The sequence below is a fragment of the Crinia signifera genome, chromosome 1 (assembly GCF_055691185.1).
Source record: "Crinia signifera chromosome 1, ASM5569118v1, whole genome shotgun sequence".
NCBI lineage: Eukaryota > Metazoa > Chordata > Amphibia > Anura > Myobatrachidae > Crinia > Crinia signifera.
In genome coordinates this window covers 73,951,525-73,971,482 of record NC_139217.1, presented here as the reverse complement: position 1 = coordinate 73,971,482, position 19,958 = coordinate 73,951,525, and the positions used below count along the sequence as shown (strand labels likewise).

Below are 19,958 nucleotides of genomic sequence, written 5' to 3'. Positions count from 1 at the left end.
CCTTGGTAAATGTAATTAAAGTACAAGTACTTTTCTTGTCAATGTCCCAGGATAATTTCTTGGTGGAAACTGGAGTATGACTAGGAAGTTATATGAGTATTGTATTAGGGCAGGCATGTCCAAACTATGGCCCTCCAGATGTTGTGAAACTACACATCCCAGCATGCCTTGCCATAGTTTTGCTATTAAGGAATGCTAAAACTATGGCAAGCATGATGGGATGTGTAGTTTCAAAACAGGTGGAGGGCCACAGTTTGGACATGCCTGTATTAGGGTATCTGCTATAGATTAACTATATATGTAAATTGTCAAATGTACAAGATTCCCAAGTAGGCCTAAGGTTAATCAATTTTATTCATTTTTTTTTTTTTGAGACACCCTAGTGACTCCATGTGAGTAACGATGTCCGAACATGTCCAGAAGAGGGAGTCCTCATTAACGACATGACATCCCCGGCATCAACAAGTGTGTATGCACTTGCCGCCTCCAATATCGTAAAGTGTGTATGGGGCTTTACTACAGGTTGATGTTGGTTTCCCAGTCAGTGTTCTATTGATCATTTTTTTTTGTCCATTTTGTGTGTCAGGACTTTGCACTTCAATAAAACTACAATAGAACAATACCTTCAAAACTTTAACATATCGTTCTATTCCAATATAATATTTACATAATATTTACAATTTCATAATCGACCAAACACCAACATTTTTAATAGAACTATCAGAAGCAGCTATTTTTAATATATTCATGTGGAATTGTCTGAATCATCAATATGATGTTTCAGACAATCACATGGTGCATGTGGCGTACTCTGGCTGCATAAATCATGGGGTTCTAAAGGCACAGCAAAGCTTTATAAAAAATAATGCATAATCAAATTAGCCCAGGAATGAAGGTGTTTGTGGGTTATAATGTGCATATGACTTGTTTTGGCCAATAGGAATGCTTTTGTATATTTTTTCGATTTTAAGTCCATTTTCAGTCCCTTTTGAGTCGAGTTTTGGTTCTATTCAAGGTGAAAAACACATTTAGAATCCGGAAAGTATTCACAGCACTTCACTTGTAATTTTGTTATGTTACAGCCTTATTCCAAAACGAACAAGGACAAGGCTCTTCTAAAAGTGACAATTTACATGACCAGTATCATCTATGTGTTTGTAAGTACAGCAAATGTAGGCAAAACCTTGCACTTTGTCCTTACTTTAACAAAGCATTAGAATATATTTCATAACTTCCTTGTATCATAGAATGGAGTAGTTAACAAACATTTCCAGATATTCAAAGCCATAATGCATCAAAAGTTACAGCAACTTTGACAAAAATGAATGCTAAATGTACCATGCACAGGCATTGGTTACTGGCCCAAGCACAATATTGGCCAGTATGATTTGGTGGAGGTAGCCATATATATATATATATATATATATATATATATATATATATATATATATATATATATATATATATATATATATATATATTTATATACTTTTGGTGAGTGCTCCTTGTTGCAAGACATTCTATTTTGCTACGGCTGTGGATATTAATTGGTGGATTTGAGTGTGGACTATATTGAATATACTGTGCTATATATATATATATATATATATATATATATATATATATATATATATCTGTCCAGTAGACCGGCACAATCCACGGCTCCTAGGCAGTATTACCTTTGCTGGGTGCCCGCACTAGAAATAGTATAGATGCTGGGTGTGGAGCGGCACTCCAAGCGTGAAGAAATTCAAGTACACAGGGTTTGCGAAGGCGACGTTTCAACGTCCTTTATTTGGACGTTTTCATCAGGCTAAAGAGACCAACAAATCCACATCATTTTATACCCCTTGTGCTCAGATACGTCAGACGCAAGACTGCACAGCAGCGCAGCGTGAATGACGTCATAAACGTGTTCCCATCACCATAGAAACATAATATAACAAAATACAATACATAAAATACATTACAATAAACAGAACTGCAAAGTATCAAAGATCAGGTTATAAAGGCGGTACAGATACTATAGTATAGTTCAGCGGCATTGTTTAGAGGTATGCGAACTTGTCTCATAAAATGCAAACAGCACCATGCAATGCGCTAATAAGGATCACACACTAATGGGGATGAAATACCTCATACAATTCAGAAACAGTGTTATATTAATGGAAATAAACCATAGAAAAAAGTCGTAGGACTAAACGGGGCTACAAGCTTCCACAACAAGATGCGCTGATAAGCTCCGACATTAATGGACACATAACCATCAGATTAAAATAAAGTGTGGACATTGTACGTGTATGTCGATTAAAATCGACATTACAGAAGACTACAGGAAGAGAATATCAGGCACAGGGTTTAAAGATGCAAATGGAATAGAACCATGTTATTAGAACATGATATCATAATAATACATGCAAATAATTAAATACGTGTAAGGCAACTAATCCCCGCTAATTCATTAAGACCCCGAGGTGCGAGAGTCTCCAAGCGGTGTATCCACCGTGACTCACATTTTAAAAGTTGAAGGCTGCGATTGCCCCCACGCAAACTAAGGGGTATGTGGTCAATCATACGGTACCTCAAAGAGGGGAGAGTATGTTGACGAGCTACAAAGTGCTTAGGTACAGGTAATTCACACTTACCCCCTGCCAGGGCGGCCCTAATGGTGGAGCGATGGGTGGTAATACGCTCCTTAAAGGTACGTTCCGTTTTACCTATATATGATAGGCCACACGGACAAATTAATTGATACACAACAAACTTGGTTTGGCATGATAATGTATGCCTAATAGTATATTTTGTACCCTTATGGGGGTGATAAAATGTATTTCCGGGTATCATGCAAGTGCACACAGTGCAAGTGCAACGAATACAGCCCCGTGGCGGCGGTTTCTCAGGCAGTTTAAAGCCAGTAATGTCAGTTTTAACCAATAGATCTCGCATATTGGGGCCCCTTTGATAACACGCCATTAGTCTAGTATTAGGGATGTTAATTTGATGATCAGTTTTTACAATGGGCCAAAGTTTTTTCGAGATTTTATTGATAACAGGACTTTGATTGGTATATTTAGTAACCCAAGGGATAATGGGTAAAGAGGGTTCTATTGCTTTAGGAGCCAAAAGTTGTTCACGGGGGATGGCCGCTAACCTATCCCTAGCTGCATGTAGATTGGAGGGTTTGTATCCGCGTTCCAAGAATCTGTGGATCAATCTATCAATTTGAACGTCTGACTCTATTGGATCTGACACAATGCGTTTGACGCGTACCATCTGTGAAAAAGGAAGGCCGTTAATTAGGCTAGTAGGGTGACAACTGGTACCATATAGTAAATTGTTCCTATCTGTCTCTTTCTGAAAAAGAGAGGTGCTTATGATGCCATTGGACAAAGATAACGTTACATCAAGGAAACTTATAGACTGCTGACTATATGTAATGGTCAATTTTACAGGACTAGCACTAGCATTGTGTGCATCAATGTACGTAATCAAATCTGCTATAGGTCCCGACCATATGACCAAGAGGTCATCAATAAATCTCCGGTAAAGGAGAATTCTGGCTGCTATCGAAGGAACAAGAAAAAATAGAAGTTGCTCAACGTAAAACATATAAATATTTGCATATGCCGGAGCGGCGTTCGAACCCATTGAGCAACCATTCAGTTGCAGCCAGAATTTTCCATCATGTAAGAAATAATTCCTGCCCAAAACAAATTGCAATAACAGAATCAAAAATTCCACATCAGGTCCAGTATAATCTGTCTGCTGAGACATGAAGATCCGGAAAGCCTCCACACCATCACCGTGTGGGATGATGGTGTAGAGGCTCTTCACATCCAACGTCACCAACCATATCTCACCCATTAAGGGTGGTAATTCTTTTAGTGCCAACAGTAAGGAGGTTGTGTCCAACAGATAATAAGGCTGGCGCACTATATAAGGTTGAACAATTGCATCAATAAATACCGATATGCATTGGGACAAGGAGCGGCGAGCCGCAATAATAGGGCGCCCAGGGGGCTGAGTCAATGACTTATGTATTTTTGGAATACTGTATATTACCGGTACCACGGGATAATCAGGAAGTAGAGCAGACTTCAGATCTCGGTCAATTATCTGTTCATCCATAGCCCGGGTCAGAAGATTGGATAATTCTCTCCGATATTCCGATGTAGGATCATACAATAACTTCATATAAGTGGCTGTATCAGAAAGTTGTTGATCAAGTTCAGATTTGTAATAGTCAAAGTCCATTATGACAAGGGCTCCACCCTTATCCGCGGGGCGAAAAATTAAGTCTCTGTTAGTGGAGAGGTTTTTAAGGATCTTCCTTTCAGCCGCAGACATGTTTGAGTGTTGAATTGGAGACTGTGTCAGTGTTTCGTCAACTTGAGAACTCAAGAGACGCATATACGTTTTGATTGATGGGTTGGTCGACTGGGGGTCGAATGTCGACCGTGGTTGCAGCTTAGCTAATTGTGGAGGAATCGACACAACAGCAGGAATGTTCTGTATTGCAGGGGCAGTCGCAAAGTGTTCCTTTAATTTTAATAGGCGGCACAGGGAGTATTTCTCAACCTGCCAATCCAATGAGTCCATTTTGAGTGATGGAACAAACGATAAACCTTTAGCCAAAATTGTATTTTCCTGGTCTGACAGAACATATGAAGATAAGTTGACAACTAGATTTTGGTTGCCATTGGAGGTTTTTTGCCACTTGCTTTGTCTCTGCCACTGGTGGCCCCTCCTTGTGAATCTCCTACACCTTCGATATGCCTCTGGCGTGTAGTTACTGCTAAAGGGCCGGTCGGTTGTCGACGGCCACGTCCTCTGTTTCTTCTCGGTGCAATGTCGGCATCACTGTTGGAGGAGTGATTATCAGAAGTTTGATCAGAGGTTACATAACCACGATAACGGTTTTGTCTGAAGAAGGGGCGATGGTCATTACGATTAGTTAATGTCCAATTATAGACCGTATTGCTGTCATAGTCTGCGTCGACCTTTTCCCTCTTCTCCTTTTTAAACCTGGTTAATTCACGTTTATAAGCAGTAATTTGGCTTGCTAATTTGTCGTACCACCTCATGTCAGGGTCTGCTACAAGTGTTGGCTTGTGAATAGTTTCAAATTGATCTATTTTAGACTTTAAAACAGCTGCTTCTTTAGACGTAAAATCAATAATTAATAACATTAGATCAAAGGAACACTTGTTTAAAGTGGCAACCCACTTTCTACAGAAAGTGGGGTCTTTCTTACCCAGAGTTGGAGCGTTCTTAACTCTTAGACCCCTCGGGATTTTTTTAGCCCGGTAGTAGTCACTAAGGGTCATGGCATGAAAAAGCAAGTCAATTTCTTTCTTTTTGTGCTTCAAAAGATCGTGGTACAATGTATCAATGGACGGAGGTTCAAGGAGGTCACTCAGGTCGGGGCCACGTAGAATGGCTTCAGCATCTTCAGGTGTAAAGCAATTGATATCTCCCAATGGATATGTGGGATGGGAGTAGCCTGTAGCTAGATCACCCTCCATGATGTAATCAGTTCAGCGGTGCAGGTGATTCCACTTGTAAAAACGCCAATATCAGAGAATCTTTGCAGTCCAACGCACAAACAAATAATGCTTGCTGTACTGGTAGTAGCACAGGAGGGCATAAACAGTAAAAGTTGGTGGGTGCCTTGTCAAAATTAGGGGTAACCAATCCCCAATTCCAATAAATATCTGTCCAGTAGACCGGCACAATCCACGGCTCCTAGGCAGTATTACCTTTGCTGGGTGCCCGCACTAGAAATAGTATAGATGCTGGGTGTGGAGCGGCACTCCAAGCGTGAAGAAATTCAAGTACACAGGGTTTGCGAAGGCGACGTTTCAACGTCCTTTATTTGGACGTTTTCATCAGGCTAAAGAGACCAACAAATCCACATCATTTTATACCCCTTGTGCTCAGATACGTCAGACGCAAGACTGCACAGCAGCGCAGCGTGAATGACGTCATAAACGTGTTCCCATCACCATAGAAACATAATATAACAAAATACAATACATAAAATACATTACAATAAACAGAACTGCAAAGTATCAAAGATCAGGTTATAAAGGCGGTACAGATACTATAGTATAGTTCAGCGGCATTGTTTAGAGGTATGCGAACTTGTCTCATAAAATGCGAACAGCACCATGCAATGCGCTAATAAGGATCACACACTAATGGGGATGAAATACCTCATACAATTCAGAAACAGTGTTATATTAATGGAAATAAACCATAGAAAAAAGTCGTAGGACTAAACGGGGCTACAAGCTTCCACAACAAGATGCGCTGATAAGCTCCGACATTAATGGACACATAACCATCAGATTAAAATAAAGTGTGGACATTGTACGTGTATGTCGATTAAAATCGACATTACAGAAGACTACAGGAAGAGAATATCAGGCACAGGGTTTAAAGATGCAAATGGAATAGAACCATGTTATTAGAACATGATATCATAATAATACATGCAAATAATTAAATACGTGTAAGGCAACTAATCCCCGCTAATTCATTAAGACCCCGAGGTGCGAGAGTCTCCAAGCGGTGTATCCACCGTGACTCACATTTTAAAAGTTGAAGGCTGCGATTGCCCCCACGCAAACTAAGGGGTATGTGGTCAATCATACGGTACCTCAAAGAGGGGAGAGTATGTTGACGAGCTACAAAGTGCTTAGGTACAGGTAATTCACACTTACCCCCTGCCAGGGCGGCCCTAATGGTGGAGCGATGGGTGGTAATACGCTCCTTAAAGGTACGTTCCGTTTTACCTATATATGATAGGCCACACGGACAAATTAATTGATACACAACAAACTTGGTTTGGCATGATAATGTATGCCTAATAGTATATTTTGTACCCTTATGGGGGTGATAAAATGTATTTCCGGGTATCATGCAAGTGCACACAGTGCAAGTGCAACGAATACAGCCCCGTGGCGGCGGTTTCTCAGGCAGTTTAAAGCCAGTAATGTCAGTTTTAACCAATAGATCTCGCATATTGGGGCCCCTTTGATAACACGCCATTAGTCTAGTATTAGGGAAGTTAATTTGATGATCAGTTTTTACAATGGGCCAAAGTTTTTTCGAGATTTTATTGATAACAGGACTTTGATTGGTATATTTAGTAACCCAAGGGATAATGGGTAAAGAGGGTTCTATTGCTTTAGGAGCCAAAAGTTGTTCACGGGGGATGGCCGCTAACCTATCCCTAGCTGCATGTAGATTGGAGGGTTTGTATCCGCGTTCCAAGAATCTGTGGATCAATCTATCAATTTGAACGTCTGACTCTATTGGATCTGACACAATGCGTTTGCACTGTGTGCACTTGCATGATATGTCCGTGTGGCCTATCATATATAGGTAAAACGGAACGTACCTTTAAGGAGCGTATTACCACCCATCGCTCCACCATTAGGGCCGCCCTGGCAGGGGGTAAGTGTGAATTACCTGTACCTAAGCACTTTGTAGCTCGTCAACATACTCTCCCCTCTTTGAGGTACCGTATGATTGACCACATACCCCTTAGTTTGCGTGGGGGCAATCGCAGCCTTCAACTTTTAAAATGTGAGTCACGGTGGATACACCGCTTGGAGACTCTCGCACCTCGGGGTCTTAATGAATTAGCGGGGATTAGTTGCCTTACACGTATTTAATTATTTGCATGTATTATTATGATATCATGTTCTAATAACATGGTTCTATTCCATTTGCATCTTTAAACCCTGTGCCTGATATTCTCTTCCTGTAGTCTTCTGTAATGTCGATTTTAATCGACATACACGTACAATGTCCACACTTTATTTTAATCTGATGGTTATGTGTCCATTAATGTCGGAGCTTATCAGCGCATCTTGTTGTGGAAGCTTGTAGCCCCGTTTAGTCCTACGACTTTTTTCTATGGTTTATTTCCATTAATATAACACTGTTTCTGAATTGTATGAGGTATTTCATCCCCATTAGTGTGTGATCCTTATTAGCGCATTGCATGGTGCTGTTCGCATTTTATGAGACAAGTTCGCATACCTCTAAACAATGCCGCTGAACTATACTATAGTATCTGTACCGCCTTTATAACCTGATCTTTGATACTTTGCAGTTCTGTTTATTGTAATGTATTTTATGTATTGTATTTTGTTATATTATGTTTCTATGGTGATGGGAACACGTTTATGACGTCATTCACGCTGCGCTGCTGTGCAGTCTTGCGTCTGACGTATCTGAGCACAAGGGGTATAAAATGATGTGGATTTGTTGGTCTCTTTAGCCTGATGAAAACGTCCAAATAAAGGACGTTGAAACGTCGCCTTCGCAAACCCTGTGTACTTGAATTTCTTCACGCTTGGAGTGCCGCTCCACACCCAGCATCTATATATATATATATATATATATATATATATAGAGGAATGGAAGAGGCGGCACTCAAATGGGATTTTTCAAAAGTGTATTGTGGCAAAAGATAGGACCAACGTTTCGGGGTCTTAATCACCCCTTTGTCAAGGTGCAAGTGGAAATCACTGATTTCCACTTGCACCTTGACAAAGGGGTGATTAAGACCCCGAAACGTTGGTCCTATCTTTTGCCACAATACACTTTTGAAAAATCCCATTTGAGTGCCGCCTCTTCCATTCCTCTACCTACCTGTCCTGGAAGGCACCGGGGTATTCGGACCCAGCTGCGGGAGTGCCAGGCCTTCTCCATTTTCTATATATATATATATATATATATATATGTATATATGGAACGGTCAGTGGCAGAACAGTGAGGGGTAGTGGGGCATTTTTGGGGAGGCCTGATTGACATGGAGTCCACAGATATTTTTAGCAACCCAAATTGGCATCTTCAAGATGGCACAACAAAACTCAATGACTATATTTCAAGGAATGGCTTTGGCTGGGTTTAGGACATTAGGACAAGTATTGTAATACAAATCTCTAAAGCATTGCAAATATTTTGTGTATGAAATTTGTGGATAATATTGAGACACTACAAGGGAACAATGCATTCTTTAATGGATGTGATTTATTTTGAATGTAACACCAGTATACTTAAACAAAATGCGATAAAGTTTGAAAACTAACAAAACTAGCAAGATTGTGTATAAACTAAGCGCACAAAAAGGTCAAAACACAGTAATTTCGGCATGCACCTACAATGGATTGGGTAGGAAATACTTGCAGTTGGCATCCCAACAGTCAGAAGACTGAGAGTGGGATGCCTTTGGTCAGAAACCCAACACATCCCAGTAAGTAGTTTTACCTTATCCCTAAATGATGGGAAAGGCATGGCCATGCACATTCGGAAAATAGATCATTGACAACTACTACAGTAAGTGTGTCACGCCACCACATAGCACCGGTTGGTGCTGAGGAGGAGGCGAGGTCCTTTAGAATATCTTGGGCCTGATTAATTTGTACCTTCAAAGTCATATAATATCACTATAGCAAAAACATTGGTGACTGCACAGCATCTGAAATGCCACATAATGGTGTGGGCACTTCCTCATCTTTGCAGCCACCGCTACACAAGTTCCGTTAGCCGCTACTTAACCACTATGTAAGGATTTTTGCCAACCTCCTGTGTCCACGCCACCATCTATTACCATTCGTAAAGTTGCGTCGAATGAAGCGAGCCACTGAGCCCGAAGCATGGTGAGTGAAGCAAGCCCACAAGGGGACGATCATGCTCGCCGTACAGTACGAACGTTCTGTAGCGTAAGTAGTCGTTACAAACATAAGGAAGTACCATGGTGTGTTGCTGGAGACGGCTGAATAGCAAAGCTCTCCTTGTTTAGTAGTTCTGTACGTGTAATAGGCAGATTGAGCTGCACTAGGAGTTAGAACTTGCTAGAACATCAGGAAACCAGATCAACTAAGTAGTGCACCGAGTGAAGGCAGGGAGCTGTCCAGCAGCCAGAATGGCTCAGTTAGTAGAGCAGCAGACTGTAGAGACCGAAGCTGTGGGTTCAAATCCTGACAGGGTTAGTCATACGCAGTAATGACCCAACAGAGCTGATGGTGTTCCTTCACTTCTATCACTGAACATTAACATACAGTAGTAACTCTGCAATGTCCATTCAATCCATGCCTCTACTGCCCATTCCCATCTCCTCTTCCAATCCCATCTCCTCTAGCTTTGCCATCATCAAGCTATTCTGAGATTGTATCTATATGATATCATTTTCAACCATGCATATCTTATTCATTTGGAAATATTGATTATTGGGAACACTAAAAAGTTGAAGTTTGGAACATAAAACTTGGATAATGTGTTACAACCATCTGGACCCAAATACACACATAACACCATATGTGGAAATGATATTGCCTAAGCCAGGCTGTTATAATTGAAGTAATTAGATTAATTCCATTTAATCTTGTTGTTCCCATAAGAGGGATGATATTATTACCTACAGCGAATTACAAGACTCAGAAGATTAATATGTTGATTAAGCATATGGATGTGTAGTAAGATGAGAGATAGGGCAATAATTAAGTAAAGAGACAGCAATGGAACACTTGTAACAATTAAGCAGTTGGAGCAAATATCACATCTAGAACTTCGCTTAGAATGTTTCATTCTTGTAATGTCTCATCGACAGCCCCACTGTACACTGTTTATAAATGGCAGAACTTCAGGATAAATCTGATGCAAAGCCAATTACTTATTTACACTGATTCAGTCATTAGCCCGAAGATGGAATCCTGACTGCAGGGATTCAGACAGTGGGGAAGAGCAACAAAGCCCCTTGCAGGCTGGCTGCGCTGCGGGCACGGAGGCTAGCTACGCTCGCCACCTATTTTATTCTCGTGGACCCACACGAAGGAGAATAGCCGATGCCCGTGTGTCGGGCTTTTAGGTGTCGGGCTTTTAGAAGTCGGGATTGCGACGTCGGTGTAATGACTGTCAGATTCCCGACTGACGGTCAGTCATCCGGCACCCAGCCTTCTAAGGCAGTGCCTTTTCTGTTAACTCTATTTGTATATCAGTCTGGCCATGACTAAAGATCGATGCTCCAGACACAATACTGATTCAGTTGCAAATGACAGATGGTTCGGGACTGCACATGTGCACTAACCACAGTGCACACGCGCTATGATGTAGCTGCGATCACAGTTGCAGTGCACTGTATTCTGCAACTTGATAGACAAGCTGCAAGCATTTGGTGGGGAGAAGACCGGGACTGTTGCTGAAAGCAAAGGCAGACCTAAGCCCGTGTCTGCGAATTCGGAAACAGGATTATCGCCTGTGGTAGTATAACTGTGGCAGACATACTGAGCAACCAGCATGCGTGATCCAATGCTGCATCTTTTTTGCCTTTGGCATTTGTATATGCACTCAGATCAGCTGCTACAGAAGAGACAACACTGACTTCCCCTCTACAGTATTAAATGTCAAAGCTAGAAATAGATATTTACGGACCCTGGTTTGTGAGAATGCTAATAATAAATTATTTTGGATGGCTCACCATGATTTCAACTCCAAATTTAAATATACAACATGATTGTAGTTTGTAGCATGCTCATACAGAGGCGGAACTACCATTGGTGCAGCATGTGCAGTGCACCAGGACCTCTGTGGACTAAGGGGCCCCCCGCTGCCCCTGTCACCCTCTTCCTGTCACCCAATGTTTTTCCCTGTCGCACTCTGCCTCCTCTGCCTTTCCCTGTCACCCTCTACCTCTCCCTGTCACCCACTACCTTGTTTCATATTGTGAACTTGGGTTGGGGTAGAGGAGGAGGGGGCCTCAATGATATTTTTTCACCCTGGGTGCACCACCCATAAGTTCCACTACTGTGCTCATACATACTGAACTGTTATATAAGTATAAGTTATATACTGTTTCCTAGCTCAAAAACAGTATATAACTTCATTAAGAAACGTACAAACTAAAATAAAATGTAACATTTCCAACATGATCCAAGAACCACTTTTGAGACTACTGCAAAAATATCTTCAGCACTAAACAAAATGATTTCATCATAACAATCTACAGAAAATACACAAAGCATCAAAAACACATTTAATAAACAAAATGTGGAAAAGAATTATAAACTATACATAACTTTGGGCCTTATTTTGGTTCATTCTTTCTGACAAAATCCTTCTTAGATGGGCAAAACCATGTGCACTGCAGGTGGGGCAGATGTAACATGTGCAGAGAGAATTAGATTTGGGTGGGGTTTTACTTCAGAGTGAGATCTATATTGCAGTGTAAAAATAAAGCAGCCAGTATTTACCCTGCACAGAAACAAAATAACTCACCCAAATCTAATTCTCTCTGCACATGTTACATCTGCCCCCCTGCAGTGCACATGGTTTTGTCCATCTAAGAAGGATTTTGTCAGAAAGAGTGAACTAGAATAACCCCCTATATTCTGTTTTGCCTATCATTTTCTATTAGATGGTAGAAATTTATAACACCATCAGGATTCCAAAAATAAATGTACCCCAAGTCATCCTTGTGGGCACTCTTGTAGCTACAGTCTGTAGACGTTCTTTGCTTGTGCAAGTAAATACCTCACTAATGTCATCATCCAGAGACCTGTTTTGTAGCTATTAAGAAGCAGCTGAGACCAATGTTCTATAAATTGTCCATTGCAGTTGTTTTTGCTCACGGAATAATCAATGAAAACATTGCATTTTTTATGACGGATGAGATAATGTTTCCCATCAATTTGATATTCTTATTTTCTGAGACTAAGTAAAATATTCCCATTGGGGGTCAATAAAGTGAGTATTTTGACAGTCAAAATGTAAGTATGTGTTTGCATCTATATTTACATTGACGTGTGGCAAATTGCAAGTGTTTCTTTGCATTATGGTCACGGAAGAATATAGATGCTGCTATGCTGTTGTATGCCCTTTTTAACCTATAAGGGTTTGATTCAATAAGGAACTATAAGCCCGAGGCAACCTGAATATTGGTCGCACTACGTCCTAGATGGAGGGAGGGAGGGGGGGTGGACAGGTAGTGGTATATAAAATGCAGGCATGTCCCGATCTTGTGGAGTCTGGGTGTTTTTTGGAGGCTACAACTGTGAGCCCATGTGTAGTTTCATTGTCTATGGCTGGCGTGTCCAAACATTGGCCCCCCAGCTGTTGTGAATCTACACATCCCAGCATGCCTTGCCATAGTTTTAGCATTCCCTAATAGAAAACTGTGGCAAGGCATGATGGGATTTGTAGTTTCACAACAGCTGGAGAGCCATAGTTTTGACATGCCTGATCTATGTCATTGTCCTTCCTGCGGCCAACCTATGCGACCATAGAACCACTCAGAACTTCTATAATCAACTGATCTGTGATGGATGCTGCGTCTTTGTATGCAGCCATTGAGATTTGCACAGATGCCGGCGGGCATCTCAATACAAATCCAAGCGGCTTTGACATTTGAATACTTTCAAGCAGCCGCTGCAAATGCATTAGTGTTCATCTCTGAATAAGGCTCCATGCTTGGGATTTTGGGGGAAATTTTGCACAAAATTGAGGTGATTTAGACTGCTGTGGCTAAGACTGCTAATTGATATGACCTAAAATGTTCAATTTCCAGGGGAACCACTGCCCAGTGCTGGTGCTGGTAACAGTCACTTTGCATTGCAGTCTTTTTACTGATACTCTGGAGAAGTTTTAGTAAAGTAAATGAATGTGAGACTCCCTCTCTCCGCCGCCCTGCACATGGGGTTAAATAGTCCTCTTTCCCTGCATTCTCAGTCCTCTCTCACTCTTCCAACCCCCACCCCCAATCCATCCCCTGCTGATGACCAACTGGCACCCCTCTGTGAAGTGCTTTGCAGGCATGCATAGAGTATTTTCAACATTTTTGGAAGGAGGAGCCTGACAGCAACTTTCTGAGTAGGCCCCTCCCCCTCACGGTACTGGGGCCTTGCAGAGTTGTTCACTCCCCTGTTGTTATCAAATTGCAAATCCTTTATATAGATGTGTCTTCATACACCTATGGGTCAATTTGAATGTCTGTGATGATCTCAGGGGTTTGAGTCACAAAGGTGATGTCGGGATGATTTCAGCCCACAAAAGGTGAGAATTCAGGTGCCATTGCTGTCATTTTAATGGCACATTGCATCCTACACATACAATAAGATTGACCGCATAGTTTCTATATACCATACAGTGTGAGACGCAGAGCACAACTAAGCAGCTGCAAGATGAGTAGCCTACTGTACCATATTATTCCTTACTTTTTGCTCAGCACAAGTTCATCGAAAATATGCTCACAGTGAGGCTAGACCTAGACATTACCCACAAAGGTATTGAGGTCACAAAGATGCAGATGAAACACAATGAGACCTTATTATACAGTTGTAGTATTTATGTGAGTAAGACACAGATTTTGAATGAGAAAGATGCTCAGCATGACTGAAACGCCTTGGACCTGGTGCTTTCAGAGGGGCATTTTGGCACAACTGAAATAATTGAGGAGGGGGTATTCAATCCTGAATTGGACTGTTAGGACATTCCCGAATGAACTCTCTCTATACATGTTACATCTGCCCCACCTGCAGTGCACATGGTTTTGCCCATTTTCCAAACAAATTTGTACTGAGCTCAGATCTGAATAAGGTCCCAGGTGAGGAGGAGAATTATCCATTTACCCTGGGCCGTTAAATTAAGGGAATCTACTGCAAATTCGACAATTAACCGCCGTTTCCGACAACATTGTTTTCCGAAAATTCAGATTCGAATTTTAAAAAAGCCAAATCATTTTTTGGTACTTTCTGAGTATATATTGGACAATGCTTTTGGATGTAAGTGTAAATCTCTGCATTGCTGCCTAAAGATCTAGAACTGCTGGATTATGCATAAAAACAAGTGTGAAGGCAAATAATTTTATATCACAGAGGATTCCATCCCATTGCTCAGCAACACCACACTGACTCTCTACTACAGATACAACTGTAAACCATTAATGTTACAAAGAAGCGTTGTTTCCTCGCAAAGTAAAAGCCGTCTTTTCTACAGGACATAGCGGCTACACATAATCATCACTTTTACTGCACAAGCTACATATGTAGTGGAAAAAAACACATATGTGAATCATTTCTATGCTTGGCAAGAGGCCCAGAGGTTCAAATTAAGTTCATTATTATAAAAAAGCTCAATGTGCAGTACGTATGGCAATAAAATACATTTAACACAGCCATTGCCATACACAACAAAACCATCACACATCTTACATTTTCCTAATACAGCAAACAAAAAAAAGTTGTTGCAGTTGTCATCCAGTTTATATCGCTTGTATGTTAGTTCTTTATAAAATGTTTCCCCATTCCCCCAATATAGTAAAAGGTAGAGAAAGAAGTGTTTTAGAAGTCACAAGAAAATGGTTATGGTATAGGGGATGGACAGTGTCAAGTTCGACCAGGTTATGGTCAACCACACATGGTCGAAGTTGGACACCTAAAGATAGTCAACAGCGTCTTAATCGAGAGAGTGTACATCCGGTTTTATAGAGTCTATATTGGCCTAAAACCCTATTGCTGATTGTCTAATGTATGGGGGACAATACTCCCAATCCAGTTGCAGTTTGCAGATACGAAATTGTGCTGTAGTACTCAGCCCCATTTCTAATTAAATTTATCCATGGCGATTGATCCCAATAATTATTGATCTCACCATTTGGGACCGTTATTTCAAGATCGTAGTCATAGAGAATATTTCTTCATGACGATATGTGCATAAATCTGTTCTGTTACAAACTGCTTCCTTTGCCCCCGATGAAGTCATCCCCGTGACGAAACGCGTTGGGCCTGCTACATCCTCTGGAAGTTCAAATTACTGTAAATCATATATTACTAAATGTATTGAATGTTTTTTTATTAAATATTATTATATTTTTTAATTCTGTGTAATTTCTTAGCGCACTCTGAAACTTCTTCCTTTTCATCTCTAAACCTTTGGATCTCATCTAACAGGGGATCCCTCAAAGGTGCTGCTACTAAACTCATTGAGTGCGGTTAGGGTACCCATGTTTGTTGTCTCATATATATATATATATATATATATATATATATATATATATATATATATATATATATATATATATGCGATTGTGGGACAGCACTCCCAAGGTGAGCCGAATGGTAGGTGCCTTCCTAGGTACTCCGTATATAGTCCCAGTGTCCGGCACTCACATAACCAGATAGATAATATGGACGGGTGCTCCCACAAACAGGCAGAACTGTGGCTGGTATATATTGTGTGTATCTATGTATATATATATATGAAACTCAGTGCAGTTCATGAATGTAAAAAACATAAAATGAACTTGCGTATCCTACATGTCACCATGTACTAAAAGAGAATTCCAGATTCCAAATAGGTTCCTACACTATTACAGGAGGGCAGAGTGTGTGGTCCAGGCTGTCCACCACCTAGCACCCTATTTGTGACATATGATTTACATGTATATACATTTTTGAGTTTTGATGTTGACGTGTAACAGTACAATTTAAATCTAAGTAATAAAAGATAAATATTAATAAAAGAAGAACACCTGGCCACAGTCTTTCTTTTTCTCCACTTGTATACTATGTAATACCTTACTGACTCTGGGTACATCACAAACAGGTATACAGTCATTAGGTTGACAGCACTGAGGTCGACAATTAAAGGTCGACATGCATCAAGGTCGACTTGTCTAAAGGTTGACATGGGGTCAGGTCGACAGGGCCATTAGGTCGACGCAGTGTTCTGTTATGGTGTACATGTTGACAAAAAAGTGAAAAACCCCATGTCGACTGTTGACTGTAGACCATGCCCATGTCGACCTAATGCATGTGTTGGTCTAATGACCCTGTTGACCTAACCCCATGTCTACCTTCAGACATGTTGACCTTCAGTAGTCGACCCAATGCATGTCGATATTTTAATAAATAATACATTTTACTGTTGACCCTATGACCCATACCCCACCGACTTATTTGGTCCTGATGTGGTCACTTTTGGTTTATGATAAAGTGTTAAATAGAGGAATTCTATCACCTTCTGGTCCTGTGTAGGCCCAAAAATATGCCTCCTTTTTCTTGTTGTCTGCTAAGGCATAAGGAGTTAAACATTACGCGCTTGCATGCACCAGTGATGATCATCATATAGACTATATGCTAGGATATAAAGGTGCTCACTTACTGTATCTCTTTGGTCCATCTTCTAAGCAAAATGACAATGTTAATGTTGCATCATCTTCGAAAAATTCTGTAGTAAAGGCATCCCACCAAAGATTGTCACTATCCTGGCGAGGAAAATAAGAATATATAGATTAATGTACAGGCACATTTAGTGAGCAAAACAGCATACTCAGAGCAAAATTGTATTTTGAAAACATTGGGAAATTAACTTTAATGGGAAAAAAAACCTCTATACATTAATTATAGATGATTCATCTTAATTTGGACAAATCCAAGATTCACATGTTTGAGTTGAATCTTGGGTTGCCTGTAAATTGGCAGCACTCTGCGGAGATGAACATGTTATCTTGAAATGACTGGATCTGTGAGATTTGATTTCTGCCTATTTAGGCTCCTGATATACATAGGGAATTGTAGTCCTGCTAAAATCTTGGAGCATAATGTTACACCAGCAGCAGTACTGCAACTCCCATAAGCCCATGCCTTGGCCACATGATATTATTGGACCAATCAAGGAGCATTACACTTTGGAAGAGGCAGCTACTTTCACTGGCAGACAGAGTTATGGTGGGAACCTGCTTTGCACTGGAGCAGCATATGCGGTAGCAGATTAAGGGACAGATGTATCAAGGTTCAAAAAGTGATAAAATGTAAAGTGATAAACAGCTAGCCGATCCGCTCATAACTGCCATGTTACAGGCTGGATTTGAAAAATGACAGGTAGGAGCTGATTGGCTGGTTGTTTATCCCACTCCACTTTAAAGCTTGATACATCTGTTATTTTATGTTTCCAGTCTATAGAGAGGTTGCAGCAGGACAAATACAATAAATTATACTTCTCCTCTCACCCAGGACATCTGGACTCCTATAATAGGAGGTGAATGCCCACATCTTGCCTACTGTACTTCCTACTGAAATGGCTGTAGGGGGGAGCATTATTGTGTATCAATAAGTAAGGGACAATGCCAATATTATTTAAGCCTGTTCCTGATGGTGAGAAGCAGACTACTCATCCCAACAATTGCATAAACGAATGTGAGCAAGTATGCAGTACAGTAAGTGTGAATATTTTTTTCTACGTTTTGATTCCATCCATTATCATATGTTTGATGATAACGGGGTTTTTACCGCATTTTTAGCTTTGAGAATCTCCCCCATACACTGTAGCTAAAAAGAATAAAGTAATGCATGCAATAGGCATGGAGTGGGTTAAACATCCAAGGCTGCTGTGTGACCTTGTGAAGCATGTGACTCTGTGTTCCAATAAGGACTCAGGAAGGAGCAGTGTTAGCTGGGATATCAGGTCATGAAAGGGAGAAGTCTTCCTCTCTTTCCTGAAGGTTTTCCCGCCCTCCCTCCCTTATGTTAATATGGTGGGGTGGGTGTTAATCGCGTTGGCTGATAGGCGGGAAAGGAAGGCAGGTTAATAGAATTACTTTTTATTCAAATGATGATGATGCTACGTATATGTTTGCTTTTCGGTGCGCTCGCCTCTCATTGGCTTAGACCTTCGCTCGATCACCCGCTCGGGGGTCAGCGACCCCACCCAGATGGGTGGGTAGTCAATACAGTAGGTTGAGCGGATACAGCTTGTTAGGGTAGGCTTGATTACGTATGCAGATTGTGTGGGTGGAGCTTAGTTAATTAGCCATTCTTTCTGGGCCACCATTAATTAATTATTAATAAATTAATCTAGCTTAAAAGTGCTAAAATAAATCAGCTAACAATTTCTGCCAAACCTAAGTCTCTGAGTCTTTATTTCAGGTTTAGTTTGTAAGTCTTGAATTGTGATGTATTATACATGCTAGAGGTCACACACATCAGATGCTAGGATGTTTTGATTTATTAAATGAATGATTTATTAAATACAACGTATTGTAAGCCAAATACAAACAGTAAGATTGTCATATATGAAGCGTGGAGGTATTACAAATTGGAGGTGATTCAGGTTGGTTTGCAAAAGCAAACTCCTTCTTTAATGGACACTACCATGTGCACTGCAGGTGGGGATAATGTAACATGTGCAGAGAGAGTTACATTTGGATGAGTTATTTTGTTTCTGTGCAGAGTAAATACTGCCTGCTTAATTTTTTACACTGCAAATTAGATTTCATTTTGAACACACCCCACCCAAATGTAACTCTCTCTTTGCACATTACATCTGCTGCACCTGCGGTGCACATGGTTTTGTCCATTAAAGATGGAGTTTGCTTTTGCAAACCAACCTGAATCACCCCCATTATCCAGTATTTCCACTGTATAAACTGTGATGGGAAACGGTCATCTGTCAGACCACACTTAGGTTGACAGTCATTAGGTCGACCCTGGAAGGTCGATTGGCCCCAAGGTCGACAGGGTTAAAGGTCGACGTGGGTCAAGGTCGACATGACTTAAGGTCGACATGGGCCAATTATTTGCTCCGAAACTGTTCACACACAGGCTGCGTTTTTTGCACTATGTTTGATATGTTTTGAATATATTTTTTCCGCTTGCTTTGAGAGTGCCGCCTCTTATTGTTCATCAACTTGAAAAATTCGTTTGTATATATCTATATCGTGGAAGGCACCTCCTCTATCTGCATTCTGGTCCAAGTGCCGGTCCCCACCGCCCCGTATATATATATATATATATATATATATATATATATATATATATATAGTAGATAGTTAGAGGCCAGCATGACACAATGAAATAGCAGAAAGGTAGCAAAAAAGCAAAAAGCTGTGTTTAATCAAGAAGGTGGACACACCAGCATATCAAAAAAGTCCATATACATATTACCAAGTC

The 19,958-nt window shown here is 40.7% G+C and overlaps 1 protein-coding gene across 5 annotated transcripts in view; it reads right to left on the bottom strand.

Moving 5' to 3' along the window:
• The window catches only part of LDB2 (LIM domain binding 2), a 332,563-nt gene that overhangs the window by 172,967 nt on the left and 139,638 nt on the right, over window positions 1-19,958 (bottom strand). For all 5 annotated transcript variants that reach the window (XM_083163430.1, XM_083163592.1, XM_083163509.1 and 2 more), the window contains exon 2: window positions 17,173-17,275. In XM_083163430.1, coding sequence (XP_083019556.1) covers window positions 17,173-17,275 — 103 coding nt within the window. The remainder of the gene's footprint in view (window positions 1-17,172; window positions 17,276-19,958) is intronic.